The following is a 26563-nucleotide window of genomic DNA, read 5'->3' on the forward strand; positions in this document are numbered from 1 at the left end:
GCGGCATTCAAGAGAATCCGGAAAGTCTAAACCTTGTCTGTGGTATTCCGAGTAGGATTCAATGAATGAATGACTGTGACAAGCTCTAAACTCGCGATTGCAGGGCGTTAGTGACAGACGCAAAAGGATAGTAAATCCTATTCCAGCATGATCGAGAACCGACAGATGAATAGCCGTGCCGTGACAGGGTGCGTTGACAATTTTCACTGAGAGGATAAGATGAAGCCATTGACAAGGGTGATGCTTCCAGATGATTAGTCGTGCCGTGATAGGGCATTGGATCATTTTCCCGAGAGATGACCGAAAGTAGCCATTGACAGTGGTGATGTATCACATAAAGCCAGCCATGGAAAGGAGTAAGACTGATTGGATGAAGATAGCAGGAAAGCAGAGGTTCAGAGGAACGAAAGCATCTCCATTCGCTTATCTGAAATTCCTACCAATGAATTACATAAGTATTTCTATCCCTATTTTATTATATTAAATTTGAAAACACCATTATCAATTTATATCCGCCTAACTGAGATTTGCAAGGTGACCATAGCTTGCTTCATACCAACAATCTCCGTGGGATTCGACCCTTACTCACGTAAGGTATTACTTGGACGACCCAGTGCACTTGCTGGTTAGTTACACGGAGTTGTGAACCATGGTCTTGGCATCATGTTTTTGGCGCCATTTCCAGGGAAAGAAAGAGCAATGAATTTTACATAATTAAAGTGTAATCACGGTTCCGCGTACCAAGTTTTTGGCGCCGTTGCCGGGGATTGTTTGAGTTTGGACAACTGACGGCTCATCTTGTTGCTCAGATTAGGTAAGTTTCTTTTTGTTTTGTTTTCAAAAATTTTTCAAAAATCTTTCAAAAATTTCTCATCTGTTTTCGAAAAAAAAAATGTTTTCAAAAAAAATATATTTTTCTTCAGAATTTTTAAGAATGAATTCTAGTGTTTCATGAAGCATGTTGAAGCCTGGCTGGCTGTAAAGCCATGTCTAATTCCTTTGGGAATGAGTATGTCAGGCGTGTCATGTCTGAATTACATGCTGAAGCTTGGCTGGCCATTGGCCATGTCTAGTGTTTTGGACCGGAGCTTTCATTGAAAGCTTGGCTGGCTCATGAGCCATGTCTAATTCCTGGACTGAAGCTTTAGACTAAGAATGCAAGATTCCTGGAATTCATGTTAAAAATTTTGGAATCCTTATTTTTTTCTTTTTCATATAATTTTTGAAAAAATCCAAAAAAATTAGAAAATCATAAAAATCAAAAATATTTTTCTGTTTCTTGTTTGAGTCATGAGTCATGTTATAAGTTTGGTGTCAATTGCATGTGCATCTTGCATTTTTTTTTCGAAAATTCATGCATTCATAGTGTTCTTCATGATCTTCAAGTTGTTCTTGGTAAGTCTTCTTGTTTGATCTTTGCATTTGCATGTTTTGTGTCTTTTCTTGTTTTTCATATGCATTCTTGAATTCTTAGTGTCTAAGCATTAAAGAACTCTAAGTTTGGTGTCTTGCATGTTTTCTTTGCATTAAAAATTTTTCAAAATTGTGTCTATGATGTTCATCTTGACATTCATAGTGTTCTTGGTGTTCATCTTGACATTCATAGCATTCTTGCATGCATCACATGTTTTGATCTAAAAATTTCATGCATTGCATCTCTTTAGTGTTTTTCTCCCTCATCATAAAAATTTCAAAAAAAATCAAAAAAATATCTTTCCCATTTTCTCTCATCAAATTCGAAAATTTGGATTGACTTTTTCAAAATTTTTAAAATCAAATTGTTTCTCATGAGTCAAATCAAATTTTCAATTTGAAAATCTAATCTTTTTCAAAATCTTTTTCAAAAATCAAATCTTTTTCAAAATTATTAGTTATTTTCGAAAATTCCAAAAATATTTTTCAAAAATCTTTTTCTTATTTTTATATCAAATTTTCGAAAATAACATAATCAATTAATGTTTTGATTCAAAAATTTGAAGTTTGTTACTTGCTTGTTAAGAAAGATTCAAACTTTAAGTTCTAGAATCATATCTTGTGATTTCTTATGAATCAAGTCATTAATTGAGATTTTAAAAATCAAATCTTTTTCAAAACTAATTTCTAAAATATCTTATTATCTTACCTTTTTCAAAAAGTTGGTTTCAAAATATCTTTTCTAACCTCCTAACTTCTTATCTTTTCAAAATTTGTTTCAACTAACTAACTAACTTTTTGTTTATTTCTTAACTTTTTCAAAACTACCTAACTAACTTTCTCTCTCTAATTTTCGAAAATATCTTCCCTCTTTTTCAAAAATTTCTTTTTAATTAACTAATTATTCTTATTTTTATTTTTGATTTTAAAAATTTTCGAAAAATACTAACATTTTTCAAAAACCATTTTCGAAAATCACTAACTCTTTTTCAAAAATATTTTTCGAAAATTCTCCCTCTCTCATCTTATTCTATTTATTTATTCATCTACTAACATCTCATCTCACATCTCAACCCTCCTCACATTTGTGTTTCTTCCATTATATTACATTCTTTGTCTCCTCCTCTTCTTCTACTCACACAGGAATCCCTATACTGTGGTATAAAGGATCCATATTATTATTATTTTTTTTTTCTGTGCCCTCTTCTTTGTCATATGAGCAGGAGCAAGGATAAGAACATTCTTGTGGAAGCAAATCCAGAACCTGAAAGGACTCTGAAGAGAAAATTAAGAGAAGCTAAATTACAACAATCCAGAGATAACCTTTCAGAAATTTTCGAACAGGAAGAGGAGATGGCAGCCGAAAACAATAATAATGTAAGGAAGATGCTTGGTGACTTTACTGCACCTAATTCCAATTTACATGGAAGAAGCATCTCCATTCCTGCCATTGGAGCAAACAACTTTGAGCTGAAACCTCAATTAGTTTCTCTGATGCAGCAGAACTGCAAGTTTCATGGACTTCCATCTGAAGATCCTTTTCAGTTCTTAACTGAATTCTTGCAGATATGTGATACTGTTAAGACTAATGGAGTAGATCCTGAAGTCTACAGGCTCATGCTTTTCCCTTTTGCTGTAAGAGACAGAGCTAGATTATGGTTGGATTCTCAACCCAAAGACAGCCTGAACTCTTGGGATAAGCTGGTCACGGCTTTCTTAGCCAAGTACTTTCCTCCTCAAAAGCTGAGCAAGCTTAGAGCTGATGTTCAAACCTTCAGACAGAAAGAAGGTGAATCCCTCTATAAAGCTTGGGAAAGATACAAACAGTTGACCAAAAAGTGTCCGTCTGACATGCTTTCAAAATGGACCATCCTGGATATATTCTATGATGGTTTATCTGAGCTATCAAAAATGTCACTGGACACTTCTGCAGGTGGATCCATTCACCTAAAGAAAACGCCTGCAGAAGCTCAAGAACTCATTGACATGGTTGCTAATAACCAGTTCATGTACACTTCTGAAAGGAATCCTGTGAGTAATGGGACGCCTATGAAGAAGGGAGTTCTTGAAGTTGATACTCTGAATGCCATATTGGCTCAGAACAAAATATTGACTCAGCAAGTCAATATGATCTCTCAGAGTCTGCATGGAATGCAAGCTACATCCAACAGTACTCAAGAGGCTTCTTATGCAGAAGAAGCTTATGATCCTGAGAACCCTACAATAGCAGAGGTAAATTACTTAGGTGAACCTTATGGAAACACCTATAACTCATCATGGAGAAATCATCCAAATTTCTCATGGAAGGATCAAAAGCCTCAACAAGGCTTTAATAATGGTGGAAGAAACAGGTTTAGCAATAATAAACCTTTTCCATCATCCACTCAGCAACAGACAGAAAACTCTGAACAAAATGCTTCTAATTTAACAAATCTAGTCTCTGATCTGTCTAAGGCTACTGTAAGTTTCATGAATGAAACAAGATCTTCCATTAGAAATTTGGAAGCACAAGTGGGCCAGCTGAGTAAAAGGATCACTGAAATCACTCCCAGTACTCTCCCAAGCAATACAGAAGAGAACCCAAAAGGAGAGTGCAAGGCCATTGACATAAGCACCATGGCCGAACCTACAAGGGGAGTGGAGGACGTGAATCCCAAGGAGGAAGACCTCCTGGGACGTCCAGTGATCAATAAGGAGCTTTCCTCTGAGGAACCAAAGGACTCTGAGGCTCATCTAGAGACCATAGAGATTCCATTGAACCTCCTTATGCCCTTCATGAGCTCTGATGAGTATTTCTCTTCTGAAGAGAATGAGGATGTTACTGAAGAGCAAACTGCCAAGTTTCTTGGTGCAATCATGAAGCTGAATACCAAATTATTTGGCATTGATACTTGGGAAGTTGAACCTCCCTTGTTCATCAATGAACTAAGTGATCTGGATCAACTGACATTGCCTCAGAAGAGACAGGATCCTGGAAAGTTCATAATACCCTGTACCATAGGCACCATGATCTTCAAGGCCCTGTGTGACCTTGGTTCAGGAATAAACCTCATGCCCCTCTCTGTAATAGAGAAACTGGGAATCTATGGGGTGCAAGCTGCTAAAATCTCATTAGAGATGGCAGACAATTCAAGAAAACAGGCATATGGACAAGTAGAGGACATGTTAGTAAAGGTTGAAGGCCTTTACATCCCTGCTGATTTCATAGTCCTGGATACTGGAAAGGAAGAGGATGAATCCATCATCCTAGGAAGACCTTTCCTGGCCACAGCAAGAGCTGTGATTGATGTTGACAGAGGTGAAATAGTCCTTCAATGGAATGAGGACGCCCTTGTGTTTAAAACTCAAGGATCTTCCTCTGCAACCATGGAGAGGAAGCATGAAAAGCTTCTCTCAAAGCAGAGTCAACCCAAGCCCCCACAGTCAAACTCTAAGTTTGGTGTTGGGAGGCCACAACCAAACTCTAAGTTTGGTGTTGAACTCCCATATCCAAACTCTAAGTTTGGTGTTGGAGAGTCTCAACAAAGCTCTGCACATCTGTGAGGCTCCATGAGAGCCCACTGTCAAGCTATTGACATTAAAGAAGCGCTTGTTGGGAGGCAACCCAATTTTTATTTATCTAACTATATTTTTCTTAGTTATATGTCCTTGTAGGTTCATGATCATGTGGAGTCACAAAATAAATATAAAAATTGAAAACGGAATCAAAAATAGCAGAAGAAAAAATCACACCCTGGAGGAGCATCTGTCTGGCGTTCAGCGCCAGAACAAAGCATGGTTCTGGCGCTGAACGCCCAAAATGGGCAGCTTCTGGGCACTGAACGCCAGAACAGGCATGGTTCTGGCGTTCAACGCCAGAAATGGCACACAAATGGGCGTTGAACGCCCAAAATGGCCACCAACCTGGCGCTGAACGCCCAGAGTTATGTGCAAAGGCATTTTTACATGCCTAATGGGTGCAGGGATGTAAATCCTTGAACACCTCAGGATCTGTGGACCCCACAGGATCCCCACCTACCTCCACATACTTCTTCTCACCACTCTCTTTCACACAACCCTTCACCAATCACCTCAAACTCTCTTCCCCATCACCTCTTCACCACTCACATCCATCCACTCTTCCCCATAAACCTACCTCATAAACTCCACCTACCTTCAAAATTCAAAACCAATTTCCCACCCAAACCCACCCATATGGCCGAACCTTAACCCCCCCTCCCTTCCCTATATAAAGCCCTCCATTCTTCATCAAATTCACACAACACACCCCTCTACACACTTCTTGGCCGAAACACATCACCTCCTCCCTCTCCTCCATTTCTTCTTCTTCTTCATCTATTCTTACTTCTATTGCTCGAGGGCGAGCAATATTCTAAGTTTGGTGTGGCAAAAGCATACGCTTTTTGTTTTTCCATTACCATTGATGGCACCTAAGACCAGAGAATCCTCTAGAAAGGGGAAAGGGAAGACAAAAGCTTCCACATCCGAGTCATGGGAGATGGAAAGGTTCATCTCCAAAGTCCATCAAGACCACTTCTATGATGTTGTGGCCAAGAAGAAGGTGATCCCTGAGGTCCCTTTCAAACTCAAAAGAAATGAGTATCCGGAGATCCGACATGAAATTCAAAGAAGAGGTTGGGAAGTTCTAACAAATCCCATCCAACAAGTCGGTATCCTAATGGTTCAAGAGTTCTATGCTAATGCATGGATCACCAAGAACCATGATCAAAGTAAGAACCCGGATCCAAAGAACTATGTTACAATGGTTCGGGGGAAATACTTAGATTTTAGTCCGAAGAATGTGAGGTTGGCGTTTAACTTGCCCATGATGCAAGGAGATGAACGCCCCTACACTAGAAGGGTCAACTTTAATCAAAGGTTGGACCAAGTCCATATGTGTAGAAGGAGCTCAATGGAAGATTGACTCCAAAGGCAAGCCGGTTCAACTAAGAAGATTGGACCTCAAGCTTGTAGCTAGAGGATGGTTGGAGTTCATTCAATGCTCAATCATTCCCACTAGCAACCGGTCTGAAGTTACTATAGACCGGGCCATCATGATCCATAGCATCATGATTGGAGAAGAGGTGGAAGTTCATGAGATTATACCTCAAGAACTCTACAAGGTGGTTGACAAGTCCTCCACTATGGCAAGGTTAGCCTTTCCTCACCTCATCTGCCACCTATGCAATTCGGCTGGGATTGACATAGAGGGAGATATCCTCATTAAAGAGGACAAGCCCATCACTAAGAAGAAGATGGAGCAAGCAAGAGAGCCCATTCATGGAGCTCAAGAGGCGTATGAAGCTCATCACCAAGAGATACCGGAGATGCCTCAAATGCACTTTCCTCCACAAAACTATTGGGAGCAAATCAACACCTCCCTAGGAGAATTGAGTTCCAACATGGGACAATTAAGGGTGGAACATCAAGAGCACCCCATCATGCTCCATGAAATCAGAGAAGATCTAAAAGCAATGAAGGAGGAGCAACAAAGACAAGGAAGAGACATAGAAGAGCTCAAGGACATCATTGGTTCCTCAAGAAGGAAACACAACCATCACTAAGGTGGATTCATTCCTTGTTCTTATTTCTTCTGTTTTTCGTTTCTATGTTATGTGCTTATCTGTGTTTGTGTCTTCATTACATGATCATTAGTAGATAGTAACTTTGTCTTAAAGTTATAAATGTCCTATGAATCCATCACCTCTCTTAAATGAAAAATGTTTTAATTCAAAAGAATAAGAAGTACATGAGTTTCGAATTTATCCTTGAACTTAGCTTAATTATATTGATGTGGTGACAATGCTTCTTGTTTTCTGAATGTATGCTTGAACAGTGCATATGTCTTTTGAAGTCGTTGTTTAAGAATGTTAAATATGTTGGCTCTTGAAAGAATGATGACTAGGAGACATGTTATTTGATAATCTGAAACATCATAAAAATGATTCTTGAAGCAAGAAAAAGCAGCAAAGAACAAAGCTTGCAGAAAAAAAAATAGGCGAAAAAAAAAAAAGAAAAAGCAAGCAGAAAAAGCCAAGGCTCTTAAAACCAAGAGGCAAGAGCAAAAAGCCAATAACCCTTAAAACCAAAAGGCAAGGGTAAATAAAGAGGATCCCAAGGCTTTGAGCATCAGTGGATAGGAGGGCCTAAAAGGAATAAAATCCTGGTCTAAGCGGCTAAACCAAGCTGTCCCTAACCATGTGCTTGTGGCGTGTAGGTGTCAAGTGAAAACTTGAGACTGAGCGGTTAAAGTCAAGGTCCAAAGCAAAAAAAGAGTGTGCTTAAGAACCCTCGACACCTCTAATTGGGGACTTTAACAAAGCTGAGTCACAATCTGAAAAGGTTCACCCAATTATGTGTCTGTGGCATTTATGTATCCGGTGGTAATACTGGAAAACAAAGTGCTTAGGGCCACGGCCAAGACTCATAAAGAAGCTGTGTTCAAGAATCATCATACTGAACTAGGAGAGTCAATAACACTATCTGAACTCTGAGTTCCTATAGATGCCAATCATTCTGAACTTCAATGGATAAAGTGAGATGCCAAAACTATTCAAGAGGCAAAAAGCTATAAGTCCCGCTCATATGATTGAAGCTATGTTTCATTGATAGTTTGGAATTTATAGCATATTCTCTTCTTTTTATCCTATTTGATTTTCAGTTGCTTGGGGACAAGCAACAATTTAAGTTTGGTGTTGTGATGAGCGGATAATTTATACGCTTTTTGGCATTGTTTTTAGTATATTTTTAGTAGAATCTAGTTACTTTTAGGGATGTTTTTAATAGATTTTATGTTAAATTCACATTTCTGGACTTTACTATGAGTTTGTGTGTTTTTCTGTGATTTCAGGTATTTTCTGGCTGAAATTGAGGGACTTGAGCAGAAATCAGATTCAGAGGTTGAAGAAGGACTGCTGATGCTGTTGGATTCTGACCTCCCTGCACTCAAAGTGGATTTTCTGGAGCTACAGAACTCGAAATGGTGCGCTTCCAATTGCGTTGGAAATTAGACATCCAGGGCTTTCCAGCAATATATAATATTCTATACTTTGACCAAGAATAGAGGACGTAAACTGGCGTTCAACGCCAGCACTCTGACCAAATCTGGCGTCCAGCGCCAGAAAAGGATCCAAAACCAGAGTTGAACACCAGAAATGGATCAAAACCTGGCGTTCAACTCCACAAATGCCCTCTACATGTGCAACACTCAAGCTCAGCCCAAGCACACACCAAGTGGGCCCCGGAAGTGGATTTATGCATCAATTACTTACTTCTGTAAACCCTAGTAGCTAGTTTATTATAAATAGGACCTTTTACTATTGTATTAGACATCTTTGGATGCCTAGTTCTTAGATCAGAGGGGCTGGCCATCTCGGCCATGCCTGGACTCTCACTTATGTATTTTCAACGGTAGAGTTTCTATACTCCATAGATTAAGGTGTGGAGCTCTGCTGTTCCTCAAAGATTAATGCAAAGTACTACTGTTTTCTATTCAATTCATCTTGTTTCGCTTCTAAGATATTCATTCGTACTTCAATCTGAATGTGATGAACGTGACAATCATCATCATTCCCTATGAACGCGTGCCTGACAACCACTTCCGTTCTACCTTCGACTGAATAAGTATCTCTTAGATCTCCTAACCAGAATCTTCGTGGCGTAAGCTAGAATGATGGCGGCATTCAAGAGAATCGGGAAAGTCTAAACCTTGTCTGTGGTATTCCGAGTAGGATTCAATGAATGAATGACTGTGACGAGCTCCAAACTCGCGATTGCAGGGCGTTAGTGACAGACGCAAAAGGATAGTAAATCCTATTCCAGCATGATCGAGAACCGACAGATGAATAGCCGTGCCGTGACAGGGTGCGTTGACCATTTTCACTGAGAGGATAAGATGAAGCCATTGACAAGGGTGATGCCTCCAGACGATTAGCCGTGCCGTGATAGGGCATTGGATCATTTTCCCGAGAGATGACCGAAAGTAGCCATTGACAGTGGTGATGTATCACATAAAGCCAGCCATGAAAAGGAGTAAGACTGATTGGATGAAGATAGCAGGAAAGCAGAGGTTCAGAGGAACGAAAGCATCTCCATTTGCTTATCTGAAATTCCTACCAATGAATTACATAAGTATTTCTATCCCTATTTTATTATATTAAATTCGAAAACACCATTATCAATTTATATCCGCCTAACTGAGATTTGCAAGGTGACCATAGCTTGCTTCATACCAACATTCTCCGTGGGATTCGACCCTTACTCACGTAAAGTATTACTTGGACGACCCAGTGCACTTGCTGGTTAGTTACACGGAGTTGTGAACCATGGTCTTGGCATCATGTTTTTGGCGCCATTTCCAGGGAAAGAAAGAGCAATGAATTTTAAATAATTAAAGTGTAATCACGATTCCACGTACCAGTAACCTTGAGTTGTAAACACAAGGGAGTCCTCATTCAATTGATGGACTAATTCACCTCTGTCAACATCAATCACAGCTCTTGTGTGGCTAGGAAAGGTCTTCCAAGGATGATGGATTTATCCTCATCCTTCCCAGTATCAAGGATTATGAAATCAGCAGGGATGTAAAGGCCTTCAACCTTTACTAACACGTCCTCTACTTGTCCATAAGCCTGTTTTCTTGAATTGTCTGCCATCTCTAATGAGATTTTAGTAGCTTGCACCCCAAAGATTCCCAGTTTCTCTATTACAGAGAGGGGCATGAGGTTTATCCCTGAACCAAGGTCACACAGAGCCTTTTCAAAGATCATGTTGCCTATGGTACAAGGTATTACGAACTTTCCAGGATCCTGTTTCTTCTGAGGCAATGTCACTTGATCCAGATCACTTAGTTCATTGGTGAACAAGGGAGGTTCATCTTCCCAAGTCTCAATACCAAATAATTTGGCATTCAGCTTCATGATTGCACCAAGGTACTTGGTAACTTGCTCTTCAGTAACATCCTCATTCTCTTCAGAAGATGAATACTCGTCAGAGCTCATGAAGGGCATAAGGAGGTTCAATGGAATCTCTATGGTCTCTAGATGAGTCTCAGATTCCTTTGGTTCCTCAAAGGGAAACTCCTTATTGATCACTGGACGTCCCAGGAGGTCTTCCTTCTTGGGATTCACGTCCTCCTCCTCTCTTGTGAGTTCGGCCATGATTGCTATATCAATGGCCTTGCACTCTCCTTTTGGATTTTCTTCTGTATTGCTTGGGAGAGTACTGGGAGGGATTTCAGTGATCCTTTTACTCAGCTGGCCTACTTGTGCTTCCAAATTTCTAATGGAGGACCTTGTTTCATTCATGAAACTTACAGTGGCCTTAGATAGATCAGAGACTAAGTTTGCTAAATTAGAGGTATTTTGTTCAGAGTTCTCTATCTGTTGCTGAGTGGATGATGGAGAAGGTTTACTATTGTTAAACCTATTTCTTCCACCATTAATAAAGCCTTGTTGAGGCTTTTGTTGACCCTTCCATGAGAGATTTGGGTGATTTCTCTATGAGGGGTTATAGGTGTTTCCATAAGGTTCACCCATGTAATTCACCTCTGCTATTGCAGGGTTTTCAGGATCATAAGCTTCTTCTTCAGAAGATGCCTCTTGAGTACTGTTGGATGCAGCTTGCATTCCATTCAGACTCTGAGAAATCATATTGACTTGCTGAGTCAATATTTTATTCTAAGCCAATATGACATTCAAAGTATCAATTTCAAGAACTCCCTTCTTCATAGGCGTCCCATTACTCATAGGATTCCTCTCAGAAGTGTACATGAACTGGTTATTAGCAACCATGTCAATGAGTTCTTGAGCTTCTGCAGGCGTTTTCTTTAGGTGAATGGATCCACCTGCAGAGGTATCCAATGACATTTTAGCCAATTCAGATAGACCATCATAGAATATATCCAGGATGGTCCATTCTGAAAGCATGTCAGAAGGACATTTTTTGGTCAGTCCTTTGTATCTCTCCCAAGCTTCATAGAGGGATTCACCTTCTTTCTGTCTGAAGGTATGTACATCCACTTTAAGCTTACTCAGCTTTTGAGGAGGAAAGAACTTGGCTAAGAAAGCCTTGACCAGTTTATCCCAAGAGTTCAGGCTATCCTTAGGTTGAGAGTCCAACCATACTCTAGCTTTGTCTCTTACAGCAAAAGGGAAAAGCATGAGCCTGTAGACTTCAGGATCTACTCCATTAGTCTTAACAGTATCACATATCTGCAAGAATTCAGTTAAGAACTGAAAAGGATCTTCAGATGAAAGTCCATGAAACTTGCAGTTCTGCTGCATCAGAGAAACTAATTGAGGTTTAAGCTCAAAATTGTTTGCTCCAATGGCAGGAATGGAGATGCTTCTTCCATGTAAATTGGAATTAGGTGCAGTAAAGTCACCAAGCATCCTCCTTGCATTATTATTATTTTTGGCTGTCATCTCCTCTTCTTGTTTGAAATTTTCTGAAAGGTGCTTGCTGGATTGTTGTAATTTAGCTTCTCTTAGTTTCCTCTTCAGAGTCCTTTCAGGTTCTGGATCTGCTTCAACAAGAATGTTCTTGTCCTTGCTCCTGCTCATATGAAAAAGAAGGACAAAATAATAATAATAATAATAATAATAATAATAATAATAATAATAATAATAATAATAATAATAATAATAATAGGGGTCCTTTTTACCATAGTATAGAGGTCCCTGTGTGAGTAGAAGAAAAGAAGACGAAAAATTCGAACACAGATGGAAGAGGGGTTCGAATTTGGGTGAGATGAAGTGTTAGTAGATGAATAAATAAATAGAAGGAGATAAGAGAGAGAGAGAGAATTTTCGAAAATAATTTTTGAAAAAGAGTTAGTGATTTTCGAAAATAGTTTTTGAAAAAGGTTAGTAATTTTTGAGAATTAAAATCAAAAATTAAAATAATTAGTTAATTAAAAAGAAATTTTGAAAAAGAGGGAAGATATTTTCGAAAATTAGAGAGAGAGGGAGTTAGTTAGGTAGTTTTGAAAAAGATAAGAAACAAACAAAAAGTTAGTTAGTTAGTTGAAACAAATTTGAAATCAATTTTGAAAAGATAAGAAGATAAGAAGTTAGGAAAGATATTTTAAAATCAAATTTTTGAAAAAGATATGATTTTGAAAAAGATAAGATAGAAAGATATTTTTGAAAAGATATGATTGAAATTAGTTTTGAAAAAGATTTGATTTTTTAAAATCACAATTAATGCCTTGATTCACAAGAAATCACAAAATATGATTCTAGAACTTAAAGTTTGAATCTTTCTTAACAAGTAAGTAACAAACTTGAAATTTTTGAATCAAAACATTAATTGATGATGTTATTTTCGAAAATTAGGAGATAAAGATAAGAAAAAGATTTTTGAAAAATATTTTAAAAATTTTCGAAAATAAATAAGAAAAGTGAAAAAGATTTGATTTTTGAAAAAGATTTTGAAAAAGATAAGATTTTTAAATTGAAAATTTGATTTGACTCATAAAAATAACTAGATTTTAAAAAGTTTTGAAAAAGTCAACTCAAATTTTCGAAATTTATGAGTGAAAAAGGGAAAGATATTTTTTTGATTTTTGAATTTTTTATGATGAGAGGGAAAAACATGAAAAAGACTCAATGCATGAAAATTTTGGATCAAAACAATGAATGCATGCAAGAATGCTATGAATGTCAAGATGAACACCAAGAACACTTTGAATGTCAAGATGAACATCAAGAACTTATTTTTGAAAAAGTTTTAATGCAAAGAAAACATGCAAGACACCATACTTAAAAAATTTTTCATGTATAGACACTATGAATGCAAGAATGCATATGAAAAACAAGAAAAGACACAAAACATGAAAACATCAAGATCAAACAAGAAGACTTACCAAGAACAACTTGAAGATCATGAAGAACACTATGAATGCATGAATTTTTCGAAAAATGCAAGATGAGTATGCAATTGACACCAAACTTTCAACTTGACTCAAGACTCAAACAAGAAACATGAAATATTTTTTATTTTTATGATTTTTTTTTTTTGGATTTTTGTATATTTTTTTTCGAAAAAACATATAGGAAAAAGAAAATAAGGATTTCAAAATTTTTTAATATGAATTCTAGGAATCTTGTATTCTTAGTCTAAAGCTCCAATCCGAGGGTTAGGCATGGCTTAATAGCCAGCCAAGCTTTAGTATGTAACTCAGACATGCCACGGCTGACATTCCAATTAACTTGCCTCCATGCTGATGGTTGGAGGCCCCTATCCAAAAGAATTAGACATGGCTTTACAGCCAGCCAGGCTTCAACATGTTTCATGAAACTCTAGAATTCATTCTTAAAAATTCTGAAGAAAAATATATTTTTGAAAAGATTTATTTTTTTTTTTTCGAAAACAGATGAGAAATTTTTGAAAGGTTTTTGAAAAATTTTTGAAAATAAAACAAAAATAAAAATTACCTAATCTGAGCAACAAGATGAACCGTCAGTTGTTCAAACTCAAACAATCCCCAGCAACGGCGCCAAAAACTTGGTGCACGAAATTGTGATCTCAGGCAACAGCGCCAGAAACTATGTACGCACGTCTTAATAAATCGTTTTTCATTCACAACTTCGACACAACTAACCAGCAAGTGCACTGGGTCGTCCAAGTAATAAATCTTATGTGAGTAAGGGTCGATCCCATGGAGATCGTTGGTATGAAGCAAGCTATGGTAACCTTGTAAATCTCAGTCAGGCAGATATAAAATAGTTATGGAGTTTTCGACATAAATAATAAATAGATAGAAAATAAGGATAGAAACACTTATGTATATCATTGGTGAGAATTTCAGATAAGTGTATAGAGATGCTTTCGTTCCTCTGAACCTCTGCTTTCCTGCTGTCTTCATCCAATCAGTCTTACTCCTTTCCATGGCTGGCTTTATGTAAGGACACCACCGTTGTCAATGGCTACTTTTTATCCTCTCTGGAAAATGGTCCGATGCGCTGTCACTGCATGGCTAATCGTCTGGAGGCATCACCCTTGTCAATGGCTACATCCCATCCTCTTGTGAAAATGGTCCAAATGCTCTGTCACAGCACGGCTAATCATCTGAGGTTCTCGATCATACTGGAATAGGATTCACCCTCCTTTTGCGTCTGTCACTATGCCCAGCACTCGCGAGTTTGAAGTTCGTCACAGTCATTCAATCCCAGAGTCCTACTCGGAATACCACAGACAAGGTTTAGACTTTCCGGACTCTCATGAATGCCGCCATCAATCTAGCTTATACCACGAAGATTCTGATTAAGAGATCCAAGAGATACTCATTCAATCTAAGGTGGAACGGAAGTGGTTGTCAGGCACGCGTTCGTGTGGGAATGATGATGATTGTCACGTTCATCACATTCAGGTTGAAGTGCGAATGAATATCTTAGAAGTGGAATAAGTTGAATTGAATAGAAAAACAGTAGTACTTTGCATTAATCTTTGAGGAACAGCAGAGCTCCACACCTTAATCTATGGAGTGCAGAAACTCTACTGTATGAAAATACATAAGTGATAATGGTTCAGGCATGGCCGAATGGCCAGCCCCCATGAAAGTCTAAGATAGCATAAAACTGATCAAAGATGTCTAATACAATAGTAAAAAGTTCTATTTATAATAAACTAGTTACTAGGGTTTACAGAAGTAAGTAATTGATGCATAAATCCACTTCCAGGGCCCACTTGGTGTGTGCTTGGGCTGAGCTTGAATGTTACACGTGTAGAGGTCAATCTTGGAGTTGAACGCCAGTTTGTAACGTATTTCTGGCGTTCAACTCTGGCTTGTGACGTGTTTCTGGCGTTTAACTCCAGACAGCAGCATAGAACTGGCGTTCAACGCCCTTTTACGTCGTCTAAACTCGGCCAAAGTATGGACTATTATATATTGATGGAAAGCCCTGGATGTCTACTTTCCAACGCAATTGGAAGCGCGCCATTTTGAATTCTGTAGCTCCAGAAAATTCACTTTGAGTGCAGGGAGGTCAGAATCCAACAGCATCAGCAGTCCTTCTTCAACCTCTGAATTTGATTTTTGCTCAAGTCCCTCAATTTCAGCCAGAAAATACCTGAAATCACAGAAAAACACACAAACTCATAGTAAAGTCCAGAAATGTGAATTTAACATAAAAACTAATGAAAACATCCCTAAAAGTAACCAGATTATACTAAAAATATACTAAAAACAGTGCCAAAAAGCATATAAATTATCCGCTCATCAGTCATCCAAGTAATAAACCTTACGTGAGTAAGGGTCGATCCCACGGAGATTGTAGGCTTGAAGCAAGCTATGGTCATCCTTGTAAATCTCAGTCAGGAAGATTCAAATAGTTATGAGGTTTTGATAATTAAAATATAAATAAAATATAAAATAGAATAGAAATACTTATGTAATTCATAGGTAGGAATTTCAGATAAGCGTCTGGAGATGCTTTGTTGCTTCAGAACCTCTGCTTTCCTATTGCCTTCTTCCAACCATGCGTTACCTCCTTCCATGGCAAGCTATATGATCCTCTCGGATGAAAACAAATCCATCTGCACTGTCACCGCAGGGCTAATCATCTGTCAGTTTCCGCTAGCGTCGGAATAGGACCATTGTCCTTTTGCACACTGTCACTTTTGCCCCACATTCGCAGGTTTGAAGCTCGTCACAGTCATCCCTTCCCAGATCCTACTCGAAATACCACAGACAAGATTTAGACTTTTCAGATCCCAGGAATGGCTGCCAATAATTCTAGCCTATACCACGAAGGTTCTAATCTTAGATTAGAAACCCAAGAGAACGTACTCCAGCTGTCGTCCAATGACTACATTGAATATCATGTAGATCGCTTTGTGGTTGTCAGGCACGCGACCTTGGCTAAGCGAGTAACGAAGATTGGGTGATTGTCACGGGTCACCCCTTCATTCTGACTTAACTGAATTAAGTACGAGAGTATATCTTGGAGAATAAGTAGGCTTGAATTGGATAGAAAAACAGTAGTAATTGCATTAATTCATGAAGAATAGTAGAGCTCCACACCTTAATCTATGGGGTGTAAAAACTCCACCGTTGAAAATACATAAGTGAAAGGTCTAGGCATGGCCGTGAGGCCAGCCCCCAAACGTGTACAAAGGTGTATGATAGCATAAAACTTATCAAAGATCCCCCAAAGATCAAAGATGGTCAAAAGACCTAAAGGTGGTCAAAAGACCAAAGACGATAAAATAAATCTCTAAAAGTATTTTTTTATACTAAACTAGTAGCCTAGGGTTTACAAAAAATGAGTAACTAAGTGCAGATAGTGCAGAAATCCACTTCCGGGGCCCACTTGGTGTGTGCTTGGGCTGAGCATTGAATCTTTTTCGTGCATAGGCTGTTCCTGGAGTTAAACGCCAGCTTTAGTGCCAGTTTGGGCGTTTAACTCCAATTCTGGTGCCAGTTCGGGCGTTTTACACCAAGATATTTTAGGCTGACTTTGAACGTCAGTTTGGGCCATCAAATCTCGAGCAAAGTATGGATTATTATATATTTCTGGAAAGCCCAGGATTTCTACTTTCTAACGCAATTGAGAGCGCGCCAATTGGGCTTCTGTAGCTCCATAAAATCCACTTCAAATGCAGGGAGATCAGAATCCAATAGCATCTGCAGTCCTTTTTCAGACTCTGAATCAGATTTTTGCTCAGGTCCCTCAATTTCAACCAGAAAATACCTGAAGTCACAGAAAAATACACAAACTCATAGTAAATTCCAGAAATGTGATTTTTGAATAAAAACTAATAAAAATATAATAAAAAGTAATAAAAACATACTAAAAACTATGTAAAAATAATGCCAAAAAAGGTATAAATTATCTGCTCATCACTGCTGCTGCTGTCAAAGATGTTGAAGCTACTGTTGCTGATGCGAGTTAAAAATAAAAATGGGTTCGGCGCATTTGATTTCCTTGGATTGTAACATCGAGGTAGGGGTTTTAATTTAAAATTAACCGTTTTCAATTTAAGAATGCCCAAAAGTATAGTAGATAATTGTAAATATGTTAATGATTATAATGTTATTGAGTTTAGAATTTTGGCTGTGAATGATTGGCTATGATTGTGATTGAATTTTTGGTTGTGGAAGTAAATGGTAATTGATTTTGGTGTTAGTATGATGATGATTAAGTACATGTGAATTGAAATTCGTGCTTATGTGCCTCTTGCAAGATTGTTTGGGATTGAATGCTTGTCGGAATTCTTATTTCTACTTAATAGCATTGTGATTGGTTGCTGAATCAAATTATAATGAGTACTTTATGAAATGGAGGTTCGATGAATATTAAATAGATTGAGTTTGGATGTCTAAATTGAGTTCCTAAAATTGATTCCTTAACTAAAAGTAGTAGTTTTGAGGGTCTATAAATGATTTTACAATGATTTGAATCATATGGTCATAAAATATGTTGATTATTGAGAACCTTTTGTTTGATAAGTGCTTATAAAAGGCTGGTAAACTATTGAAAATTTATGAAAGTGAGGGAGCCCGTAAGGGTGGTGAAGTCAAATTGTAAGGGAGGTTCTGTCCGAGTTCTTGTAAAAATATACGAAAAAGTGATTTTATTTTGGAAATCTGATATATATATATATATATATATATTAAGAAACGATCTTTGTATTAGAAATCAAATTTATAGGCTTATTTTGAAAAATGATTCTATGTTGGAAAAGATCTGGTTTGCACATTTACTCATATTCAGAAAAAGGTTTTGTATTGAAAGTTTGAGAAATACATTTATATTAAGGAGTTACTTGGATTTGTAACCGTTGGAAAGAGTTTGTGAAAATTTGGGTTTGATTTATTGGTAATGAATTAAGAGTTAAAAATGATTTTGAAAATTGAAAACAGTTTGGTTAGGATCCTTGAAGGATGGCAAAGCCCAAATTTTAGAGAAAATGCTGCAAAATTTTTTATAGAACTCCGAGGCTTTGTGTAATGCGTTATTTAAAAGAAAATTTGACTTAAGAATCATATTATTTGATTTTAATTTATTAAGAAAAGTATTATGTTTTAAGTTTAGTTTATTGAGAAAAGATTTTGTTTTAAGTTATGATTTGAATTCGGTTTATTAAGAAAAGAAATTTTTTATTCTTGACTAAACGTTAAAGAAGCTTGGATACATATAAACTAACATTTTGAGGTTACGATTGATGAATGACTAAAAGTGAATCTTTCTGGTGATACAGAGGTGTGAATAATTATATGGTAATGCGGAGGTGTGATTAATTATTTCGTGATGCAGAGGCATGACAAAAAGAAAAGGAATGAGAAACTATGAATGAAAAAGATAATTGAGAATTGGTTGTTTGATTAGGCTTTCTGCTAAATGCTAATACGGGAGCGCCCTTCTAACTGATTAAGGTTGCTAATGCGGAAATGTCTGCTTGACTGATAGCCTGTTTCTCACTGTGATGCACATTAGAGATGCTAGCAAAAATTATTACGATTATGATTTGGCCTAACAAACAGGGGTAAACCCGTGATGCCGAGGTATCCTGACTGACATGGGTTCGCCCATGATGATACCAATGTGCTTGACTGACATAGTGGAAAAACCATATTCGGGGTTCGTCCTGGGTAACGTCGGGTTGTGGGTAGACAATCGATGCACGAGCTCATGGCTTGCATAGGAAAGGCATTCATCATATGCATTGTGTGAATTGCATGAGTTCCTATGTGCTGTGCTGTATTATTTGTGAATTTTCTTATATTTGATTTATGCGTAAATTTGTTGTGTACTTGTATTGTGTGTGTGCTTATGCTTGTTGGTTTCTGTATATGTCAGGCATTAAGATAACTGAGAACTGATCATTGGAACTCAAAACCGAATGAGGTGACTGGAATTTGCTTAAAATGATTTAATTTACAGAGAACTAACTAAAGTCTTTAAAGTGAGTTTTAAAGAATTCTACAGGTAATTATTTTAAACTTATAAAGTAATTATTTGTAATTTATTTCTTTACTCTCACGACACTCATTGTCCATACTGAGAACCTGCGAGGACGATGTTCTCACCTCTTATAGGTTATCTTTTTCAGCGGCAGGTTCAAGAATCCTAGGCGCAGAGTCGCGACCGAACTATAGAGTTTTATGTATATATGTATTCATATTTTTTATATTTGGTTCAGTCTTAGGTTTTATTTTTTTCCTCGTCGTTTTTTGTTTTGGTTTTTAGAGGAGTAGCACTTGTATTTGAAATTCTTTGAATAAGACTATGTATATAATGCTATGTGAATAGATATATCTTTGTGATTAAATAATTGAAAGTACATACTCTTCGTTTTCTTGATTAAAATTTCGGTTTGTATTCGCGAAGACTCAATATTAAATAAAGATAGTATAAAATAAAAAAATTTAGAAATAAATAACGCCTGAAATTTTAGTATGATCATGAGGTGCTAAAAGTTAGGATGTTATAAGATGGTTATGTGACAAAATATCTCTTTTCTTTCTTTCTCCAAAAGGGTTCAGTCACATTGAATTAAAGGGGAAGAATGCTAATTGCATGACACTTATTTAATGAAACCAAATGAGGTGTCAGGGTTTTAATATGATCTACGGTTCTCTCTTGGCTTCGGCCAAAAATGAATGAAATCAAAGGAATAATAATAATTAGTGGTGATGCTATGTTTAATAAGATGTCATTCTTTAATGTGATTCCATGTTTCAATTCTTTTCTTTTTCCAAGGAATGGTTCAGCTGATTATAATGAATGGTGATTAGAGAAGGAGTTTAATTTTGTTAAATTAAGGGGTTGGGTGTCACGCTCGTGTGCTATTGAGTCAGTAGTTCAAGTTATAATTATTTTAATTAGATAATTATGATAACTGGATATATATATGAGTTACTAATATAAATAATATTAGTAATTTTATTTTGATGGAGTATTAGCAAATTTAAGTTTATCAAAAAATACCGATAAATTACTTTATCAGTAAATATCGAATTTGATAATAATGATAATAATATTATCCAAGCTCTATTATAATTAGAGCAAGTAAAATCAATAAATAACATAATAATAAAAATATATTACTATTTATTTTATTTTTGAGTTTAAAAACGACTCGTCAAAATAAACTAATCGCTTTAAAAATATTATTTTAAAAAATCTTGTATTATTGCAAAAATTAAGGTTGTTAAAGCTACAGTTGGAGGTTGTACAAAATTAACTCAAAAATTTATCAATTATCGTCAATAATTAACTCAAAAAAACCACCTCCCCTGTAAACAAGAATCATTAATCAAGGAAGAAAACGTTAGTGACGCGAAAAGAGAACCGCTACTGTGTGAATGCCCAAGCCAACGTGAGTTTTCAACATCGAAAAAGGCGGTGAGGGTGAGTGTGGGTACTTGGTAAAGCTATGAACTCTGATTTTGATTCCTTAATGTATGCGACTTTAGAGAGAGAGAGAGAGAGAGAGAGAGAGAGAGAGAGAGAGAGAGAGAGAGAGAGAGAGAGGAGAGAGAGAGAGAGAGAGAGAGAGAGAGAGAGAGAGAGAGAGAGAGAGAGAGAGAGAGAGAGAGAGAGAGAGAGGAGAGAGAGAGAGAGAGAGAGAGAGAGAGGTCCTGTGCACGTGAGTGACGCCGACGGGAGAAGTGGGAGGCTTGGTTGAGGCTAGTCCAGCGGCGAAGAAACCCTCTGGTTGACGAAGAGTAGCTCGACAATTGAGGAGACAAGAGTGAGAGGCAAGGATGGGGCTGATGAAACGCGTTTTGGGTGATACTGCTCTGAATTCTCTGATAATGTTTAGGGTTAGATTTGTGACAGAAAGAAGGGTAAGGGGTTCTATTGCGTTTCTGTCTTTTTTTTATTATTATTTTGAGATCCAAATGGCACCGTTTGGATGTTTAGGCTAGCGAATCGGGAACTGCAAAAATTAGGCTGATTCTATCAATTTACTGGTTAACTATCGGTTTGGCCAATTTTTTACTAATTTTTACAGAACAGTTTTATATATCAACCAAACTAGCCAAAAGAAGGTTCTCAATTAATCCAATCGAACCGATCAGTTTAGTCCAATTTTTAGAACCATGTGAATGATAACTACCTTTCTACTTTCAAAAAAAAAAATCAATCTCAAATTTTATGTAAATCAAATCCCAAAAAGCTCTCCCTCTGTATTCTTAATTATTATATCTACAACTATACGATTTCTCTTCCAAATGAAAATAAAAAAATCTTATATCATTAACTCTAAAATTATCTCAAATCACCACAACACATTTTATAAAAAAATTCAAATATCTTAAATTCGATTGGTCTATATTTATTTATTGAAAATAAAAAAGATAAAAAAAATGTTAATTTATGACTTACAAAATAAAATAATAAATAATAAATCAGTCTCAATTTGTTGATTATACATGTTATATGTTTGATATTTGGATGTTATATGCAAGGACGAAACTACGTATAAAATAGGGGAGGCAGTGGCCCCCCAAAAGAAAAAAATTTATTTACAAATATAATAAAAAATAAAAGAATGCCTCTTACCCCTTAAAATAATGTCTAGTCTTTTCCTCTTTTAAAAAATGTATGGTTATCCGTAATTCTCATTCAATGCAGCAAAGAATAATTAAAAAGTTGTGTTATTTAGGCTATGGGTCATATACTTAGTTAAAAAAAATCTTAATTTATATTAGAAATAAAGAATTTGAAAGGGAAGTAACAACAAGCCAACAAATTACTTCTTCCATTCTTTCCTCTTTTTTCAATTAGAAAACAAAACATCATTCGATATTTTTATTATTATTACAACTTAGAAAATAATAAATAGCCTTTGGTCTTCCATTATCATCTCTCATTTTTCTTTTTTTTATAAGTTATTTTTTATTTATTTTTTTTGAATAATTTATATATTTATTTATTTATCTAGTTTATAATCTTATAATATTAATTTAGGTTTTAAAAAAATTAAAGATGATGATCATGTAATTATAATGCTATCTTTGTATTATTTTTAATTTCTCATTATTAATTGTTTGTGACATTGATATTATTGATTTACAAAAATTAAATAAATTGAGTTTAGTTAAGTTGCATAAAGTTTTTCTTATTATCTATGTAAATTCTCAATAATAAATGATTTTGAATCAAGAAAAAAATGTCGAGCTCAATTGTGTATGTAAATTACAAATTTTAACTTATTTCAGCTCTAATAATATTATTATTATTAATTTTTTCATTGCATAAGTTATGGTTGTGATTTAAATTATTTACCTGAAGCATAATACATTTTTTTAATAATTTTGTAGAAAACGTCTAAAAAGAAGTAGAATAGTATTTGAAGATTCTAAAAGCAAGTATATAACTATATTTACAATATTTAAAATTAGTTTTGAGATATTTATGTTTAATTATTTTAATATACGATATGTTCAATGATCTTATAAAAAATTAATTCTAAGCCTAAGTTGTTATTTTTAATTAAAATAAAAAACTAAAAAAAATATTGGCCCCTTACTAAATATTGTCTAGCTTCGTCCTTGGTTATATGTATGAAATTATGCATGTTAAATTATAAATATTTTAACAACTTCTATTATACAACTCATATTTTTTTTATAAAAAATATTATAAAATAAAAAATATAAAATGAAATATGAAAAAAAATTAAATGCAATTATTAACCAATCATATTAAAATCAATAAATAAATATACGTAGAAATATCAAATAAAAAATATTAAATTAGGCAATATCTATCATAAAATAGTTAATTATAGATATTATATGTATACAATTATCAAATTATGAATGTTATGGATATAAAATTATAGATTTAAATATAAAATTATGAATGTTATTTGTGTGAGATTATAAATGTTAATAAGTTAAAGATATTTTCATAAATTTCACTATACAACTTATAGTTTAACATACAAATCGTTATAAAATAAAAAATAAAAAATGAAAATTGAAATATGAAAGAAAATAATAGAATAATTGATACTTGAAAGGGATGACTGTAAATGAATAAATAATAAAAGAACAAAGATTGAAAAAAATAATAACCAATTAAATGAAAAAATAAAAACAATGCTTATAAAAAAAATTATTATACCAGAATAAAAATTTAACACTTATAGAAATTGAAATGGATGATAATTTTTTTTTCAATTTAACAATATATGTTGTTTTCTTCCTGGGTACTAAAACTTACATTAAAGGTATGACTAATAAGTTTTTGTATTTACAGGAAGTCAGTTAAATTGCAAAAATCATAAGATATGTCTTTATTAAAATTATAATATATCTTATAAATAAAACAACATATTAAAAGCTTATGAACGTTTTTCATATTAAATGTTATTATCAAGAACAATTACGAAGAATAGGTAAGGTATGTGCACGAGAGAAAAAAAAATAAATGACACAGAATCAAATTAATAAAATAAAAAATAGAACGTTTGGACAGTTTTTGACTAATTTTTTTTTTTTTTTTGCTACTAAATAATTTCAATAACGTTTTCTATTATAATTACCAAAACAACCGTATAAGAATCACAAGGGAAAAAAAAAAAAAGAAAGCAGCTACTGTAAGTGGTTTGGGTATTTAGAGAATTAAATGAGACGATAAACAATTACAATTTGCGATTTATACTTCTCTGTACCTTTTACAACCATAAGTAATTGAAAGTAAAAGTCAAGTCCTAAGCTAAAGATGGATGAAACTTATCTACTCGTAATCGGTGATGTCTTGTGGCCTTGAAATAACTTGCATTTTAATGCAAGACTCCGAATTTTTCTATATACGAATTCAATTGACACCTGTGAGAGGAAGTTTTGAGAACAAAAGTAAATGAAGAGATAAAGGTAATTTAAGGGAAGAAAAAATTTGAAAGGGGAGAGAGGAGTGTGGTGATGATTAGATCAATATATGTTCTAATCATAGTTAGAAATGGAGCCAACAATAAAACATGGGTAGGCTCCAATAAAAAACCCAAATAGGGTGGATAACCTCATCTTCTTTCTTTACTTTTCTCTCTTTCTTCTTCTTTGTAGGTGCATCTCTAGTAATATCCCTTAATGCATAGCATCTGATTGCATTACAGCACAAGCAACAGCTTGAGCCCAATGCCTTAACTTAGTCTTGACCAATTCAGGGTCATCCCCTGCATTCAACAAACAAATACTCTCATTAAAAAAAAGTTGTGTAGCATAGGATATTCAATAACTTGGCAACAAATTTGTAGCATTGAAAACGTACGTAAGCAAGGAAATAATGATGTATGTTCCTAAAGGCTGATTAAGGTGTACATATAATTATGTATACTAATAACTTTTCTCTTCTCTTGCCATTAACAATGCTTTTAAAATTTCTCTCTCTCACCTGGGCTACAAATCTTCCATGAGTCATCACTTTTTGGGCTATCGAATGACGAAGAACGAGCGCCGAGGGAAGAACGGCTAGTACTAGGGGTGGAAACATTACTCGGGGTGGAAGCAGGACTAGGCGACAACCTCCGATTCACGGCGAAATAGAGGTCAAGTGCAGGCAAGGTATTGCAAAGCCTTTGACCATCTTCCTCATTGAATCCAAACCCCAATTCTATGCACCCTTTGAGCTCATAAAGGTCTTCATCCATGAGATCATCGCCAGAATCTTGAACAGAACTCCTCATACGCTCGAGCCGACGCTTTCTTTCCCAGGCGATGTCCCTGGGCGTCTCAACCATTGATAGCTGCTTGGAAAGGCACTTTCGGTTCTTCCAAGCCATTGGTGCCAACAACATGTTTTGCAACTCGTCCTCTGAATCCAACGGCGATGATGTAGATGAGGACGATGATGACACCGTGCCATGTTGTCCCTGCCCTTGGTTGTTAGTAGCCATGCACAAGGAACAAAAGACCTTAATTATTACCTTTCTTGAAGGTCAAGAAAAGAAAATGTGCTTGAACCACAAATATGGTTCAACAATATATTATAAGGTGTTTGGTGGCAACGACAGCAGCAGTAATGGTGGCTAAGGCAGCAAAGGGCCTGCACACCCCTCCCTGCCTTGCATGCGCCACCGCGTATGGTGTTTGGAATCGAAATTGATTAAGCAATCAAGGAAGATCATTTCAAGAAATGATGCCAAATAGTGTAGTCTATTAATGGTATGTTTAGATTTTTGGTCTGTGATATTCCACCGTCCATTTGCAACCGCAAGTAGCAACAATTTAGGGGCAAGATGAGTAATAATTAGTAGGATATTGTTTTGTATGTTATGCTTGGTCTAAGGGTTGTACCAACATTCAGGTAAAATATGTCATAAACCAATATATTGTTATGCCTTAAACAAATTATATAACATAACTCTAAAAAGAAAAAACGAAAAATACTATAGGACTATCAAAATTTTTTGTTTTTGGTCATTTGTAAATGATCAATATTTAAAAGTATAAGATCAAGTATGTTGTTAGATTACTATATTAAAAGAATTAGATTAAAAAAATTGAATTAATAATTAAGTGATGACTAAAAATAATAAATTCTGATAAATCTCTAATATTTTTCGTTCAGTTAAATTAGTCTAGTGGCTTAATAATTGATAACCGAAAATTTTTTGTCGAAGCAAAATGAGGAGAAAGAGAAGAAGCATAAGAAGAAGGAAAACAATTTAGTTGAACTTGATTACAAAAGTAACTTGTTTACTTAGTACTTTTCTTTGTTATATATCTTTCTGGAAGCAAGTAATGTTGTTATTTTGTTGGTAAGTGTAAATGTATTGCCACTATGAACTAGTTTCACTAAAGCACATACAGTCTGTCACTAATATGCGCAACAACAATCGCAAATCGTTCTCACAACGATTATCTCCCTTGTTGAACAAAGATAGAAAAGATTCATACTAGCAAAATATTCTGAGAGGAGATTTTGGTCAAATCTAGTGTATTTCTTTTCAACTTGCAAAAATCTCTTATATTAAATTCAATTATAAAAAATATTCTGTATTTAAAAATATTCAAAATTTGATTATATATATATATATAAAATAATCTCAATAAAATCATAATTAGCAAGATAATAATATGTGATTTTAATTTTAATAATACTTTTAAAGTTTTATAGCCATTGTAAATTCATAATTATCGTAGTCATAGTTAATCTTGATATGTTTTGTTATGAAATAATGTTTAATG

General features: G+C 35.3%; 1 protein-coding gene and 1 non-coding gene across 3 annotated transcripts; one reads left to right on the forward strand and one right to left on the reverse strand.

Moving 5' to 3' along the window:
* The first annotated feature begins 11333 nt into the window (after positions 1-11333).
* On the forward strand, positions 11334-11441 carry LOC112781978 (small nucleolar RNA R71). Its single transcript, XR_003192724.1, has one exon. It is a non-coding gene; the product is annotated as a small nucleolar RNA R71 (small nucleolar RNA).
* A 12528-nt stretch (positions 11442-23969) lies between these two features.
* LOC112775115 (uncharacterized) lies at positions 23970-25489 on the reverse strand. 2 transcript variants are annotated; one of them, XR_003815785.2, is made up of 3 exons: positions 24768-25489; positions 24396-24549; positions 23970-24205 (listed from the first exon to the last, which is right to left on the reverse strand). XR_003815785.2 is itself a non-coding variant. In XM_025818587.3 (2 exons), the coding sequence occupies exons 1-2, from the start codon at positions 25267-25269 to the stop codon at positions 24461-24463; spliced, it is 591 nt and encodes a 196-aa protein (XP_025674372.1). In that variant the 5' UTR covers positions 25270-25488; the 3' UTR covers positions 23970-24460. The 2 variants fall into 2 exon arrangements, 1 of the variants encoding a protein (XP_025674372.1); XM_025818587.3 differs by having other exon boundaries at positions 23970-24549; positions 24768-25488.
* Positions 25490-26563: the final 1074 nt, after the last annotated feature.

The sequence above is a fragment of the Arachis hypogaea genome, chromosome 19 (genome assembly GCF_003086295.3).
Source record: "Arachis hypogaea cultivar Tifrunner chromosome 19, arahy.Tifrunner.gnm2.J5K5, whole genome shotgun sequence".
NCBI classification, from domain to species: domain Eukaryota; kingdom Viridiplantae; phylum Streptophyta; class Magnoliopsida; order Fabales; family Fabaceae; genus Arachis; species Arachis hypogaea.

Coding starts and splice junctions, on each gene's coding strand:
- LOC112775115 (XM_025818587.3), bottom strand. CDS start 25,269: ATGGCTACTAACAACCAAGGGCAGGGACAACATGGCACGGTGTCATCA. Junction 24,550..24,767: donor ATGGAAGATTTGTAGCCCAG/GTGAGAGAGAGA, acceptor TGTTGAATGCAG/GGGATGACCCTGAATTGGTC.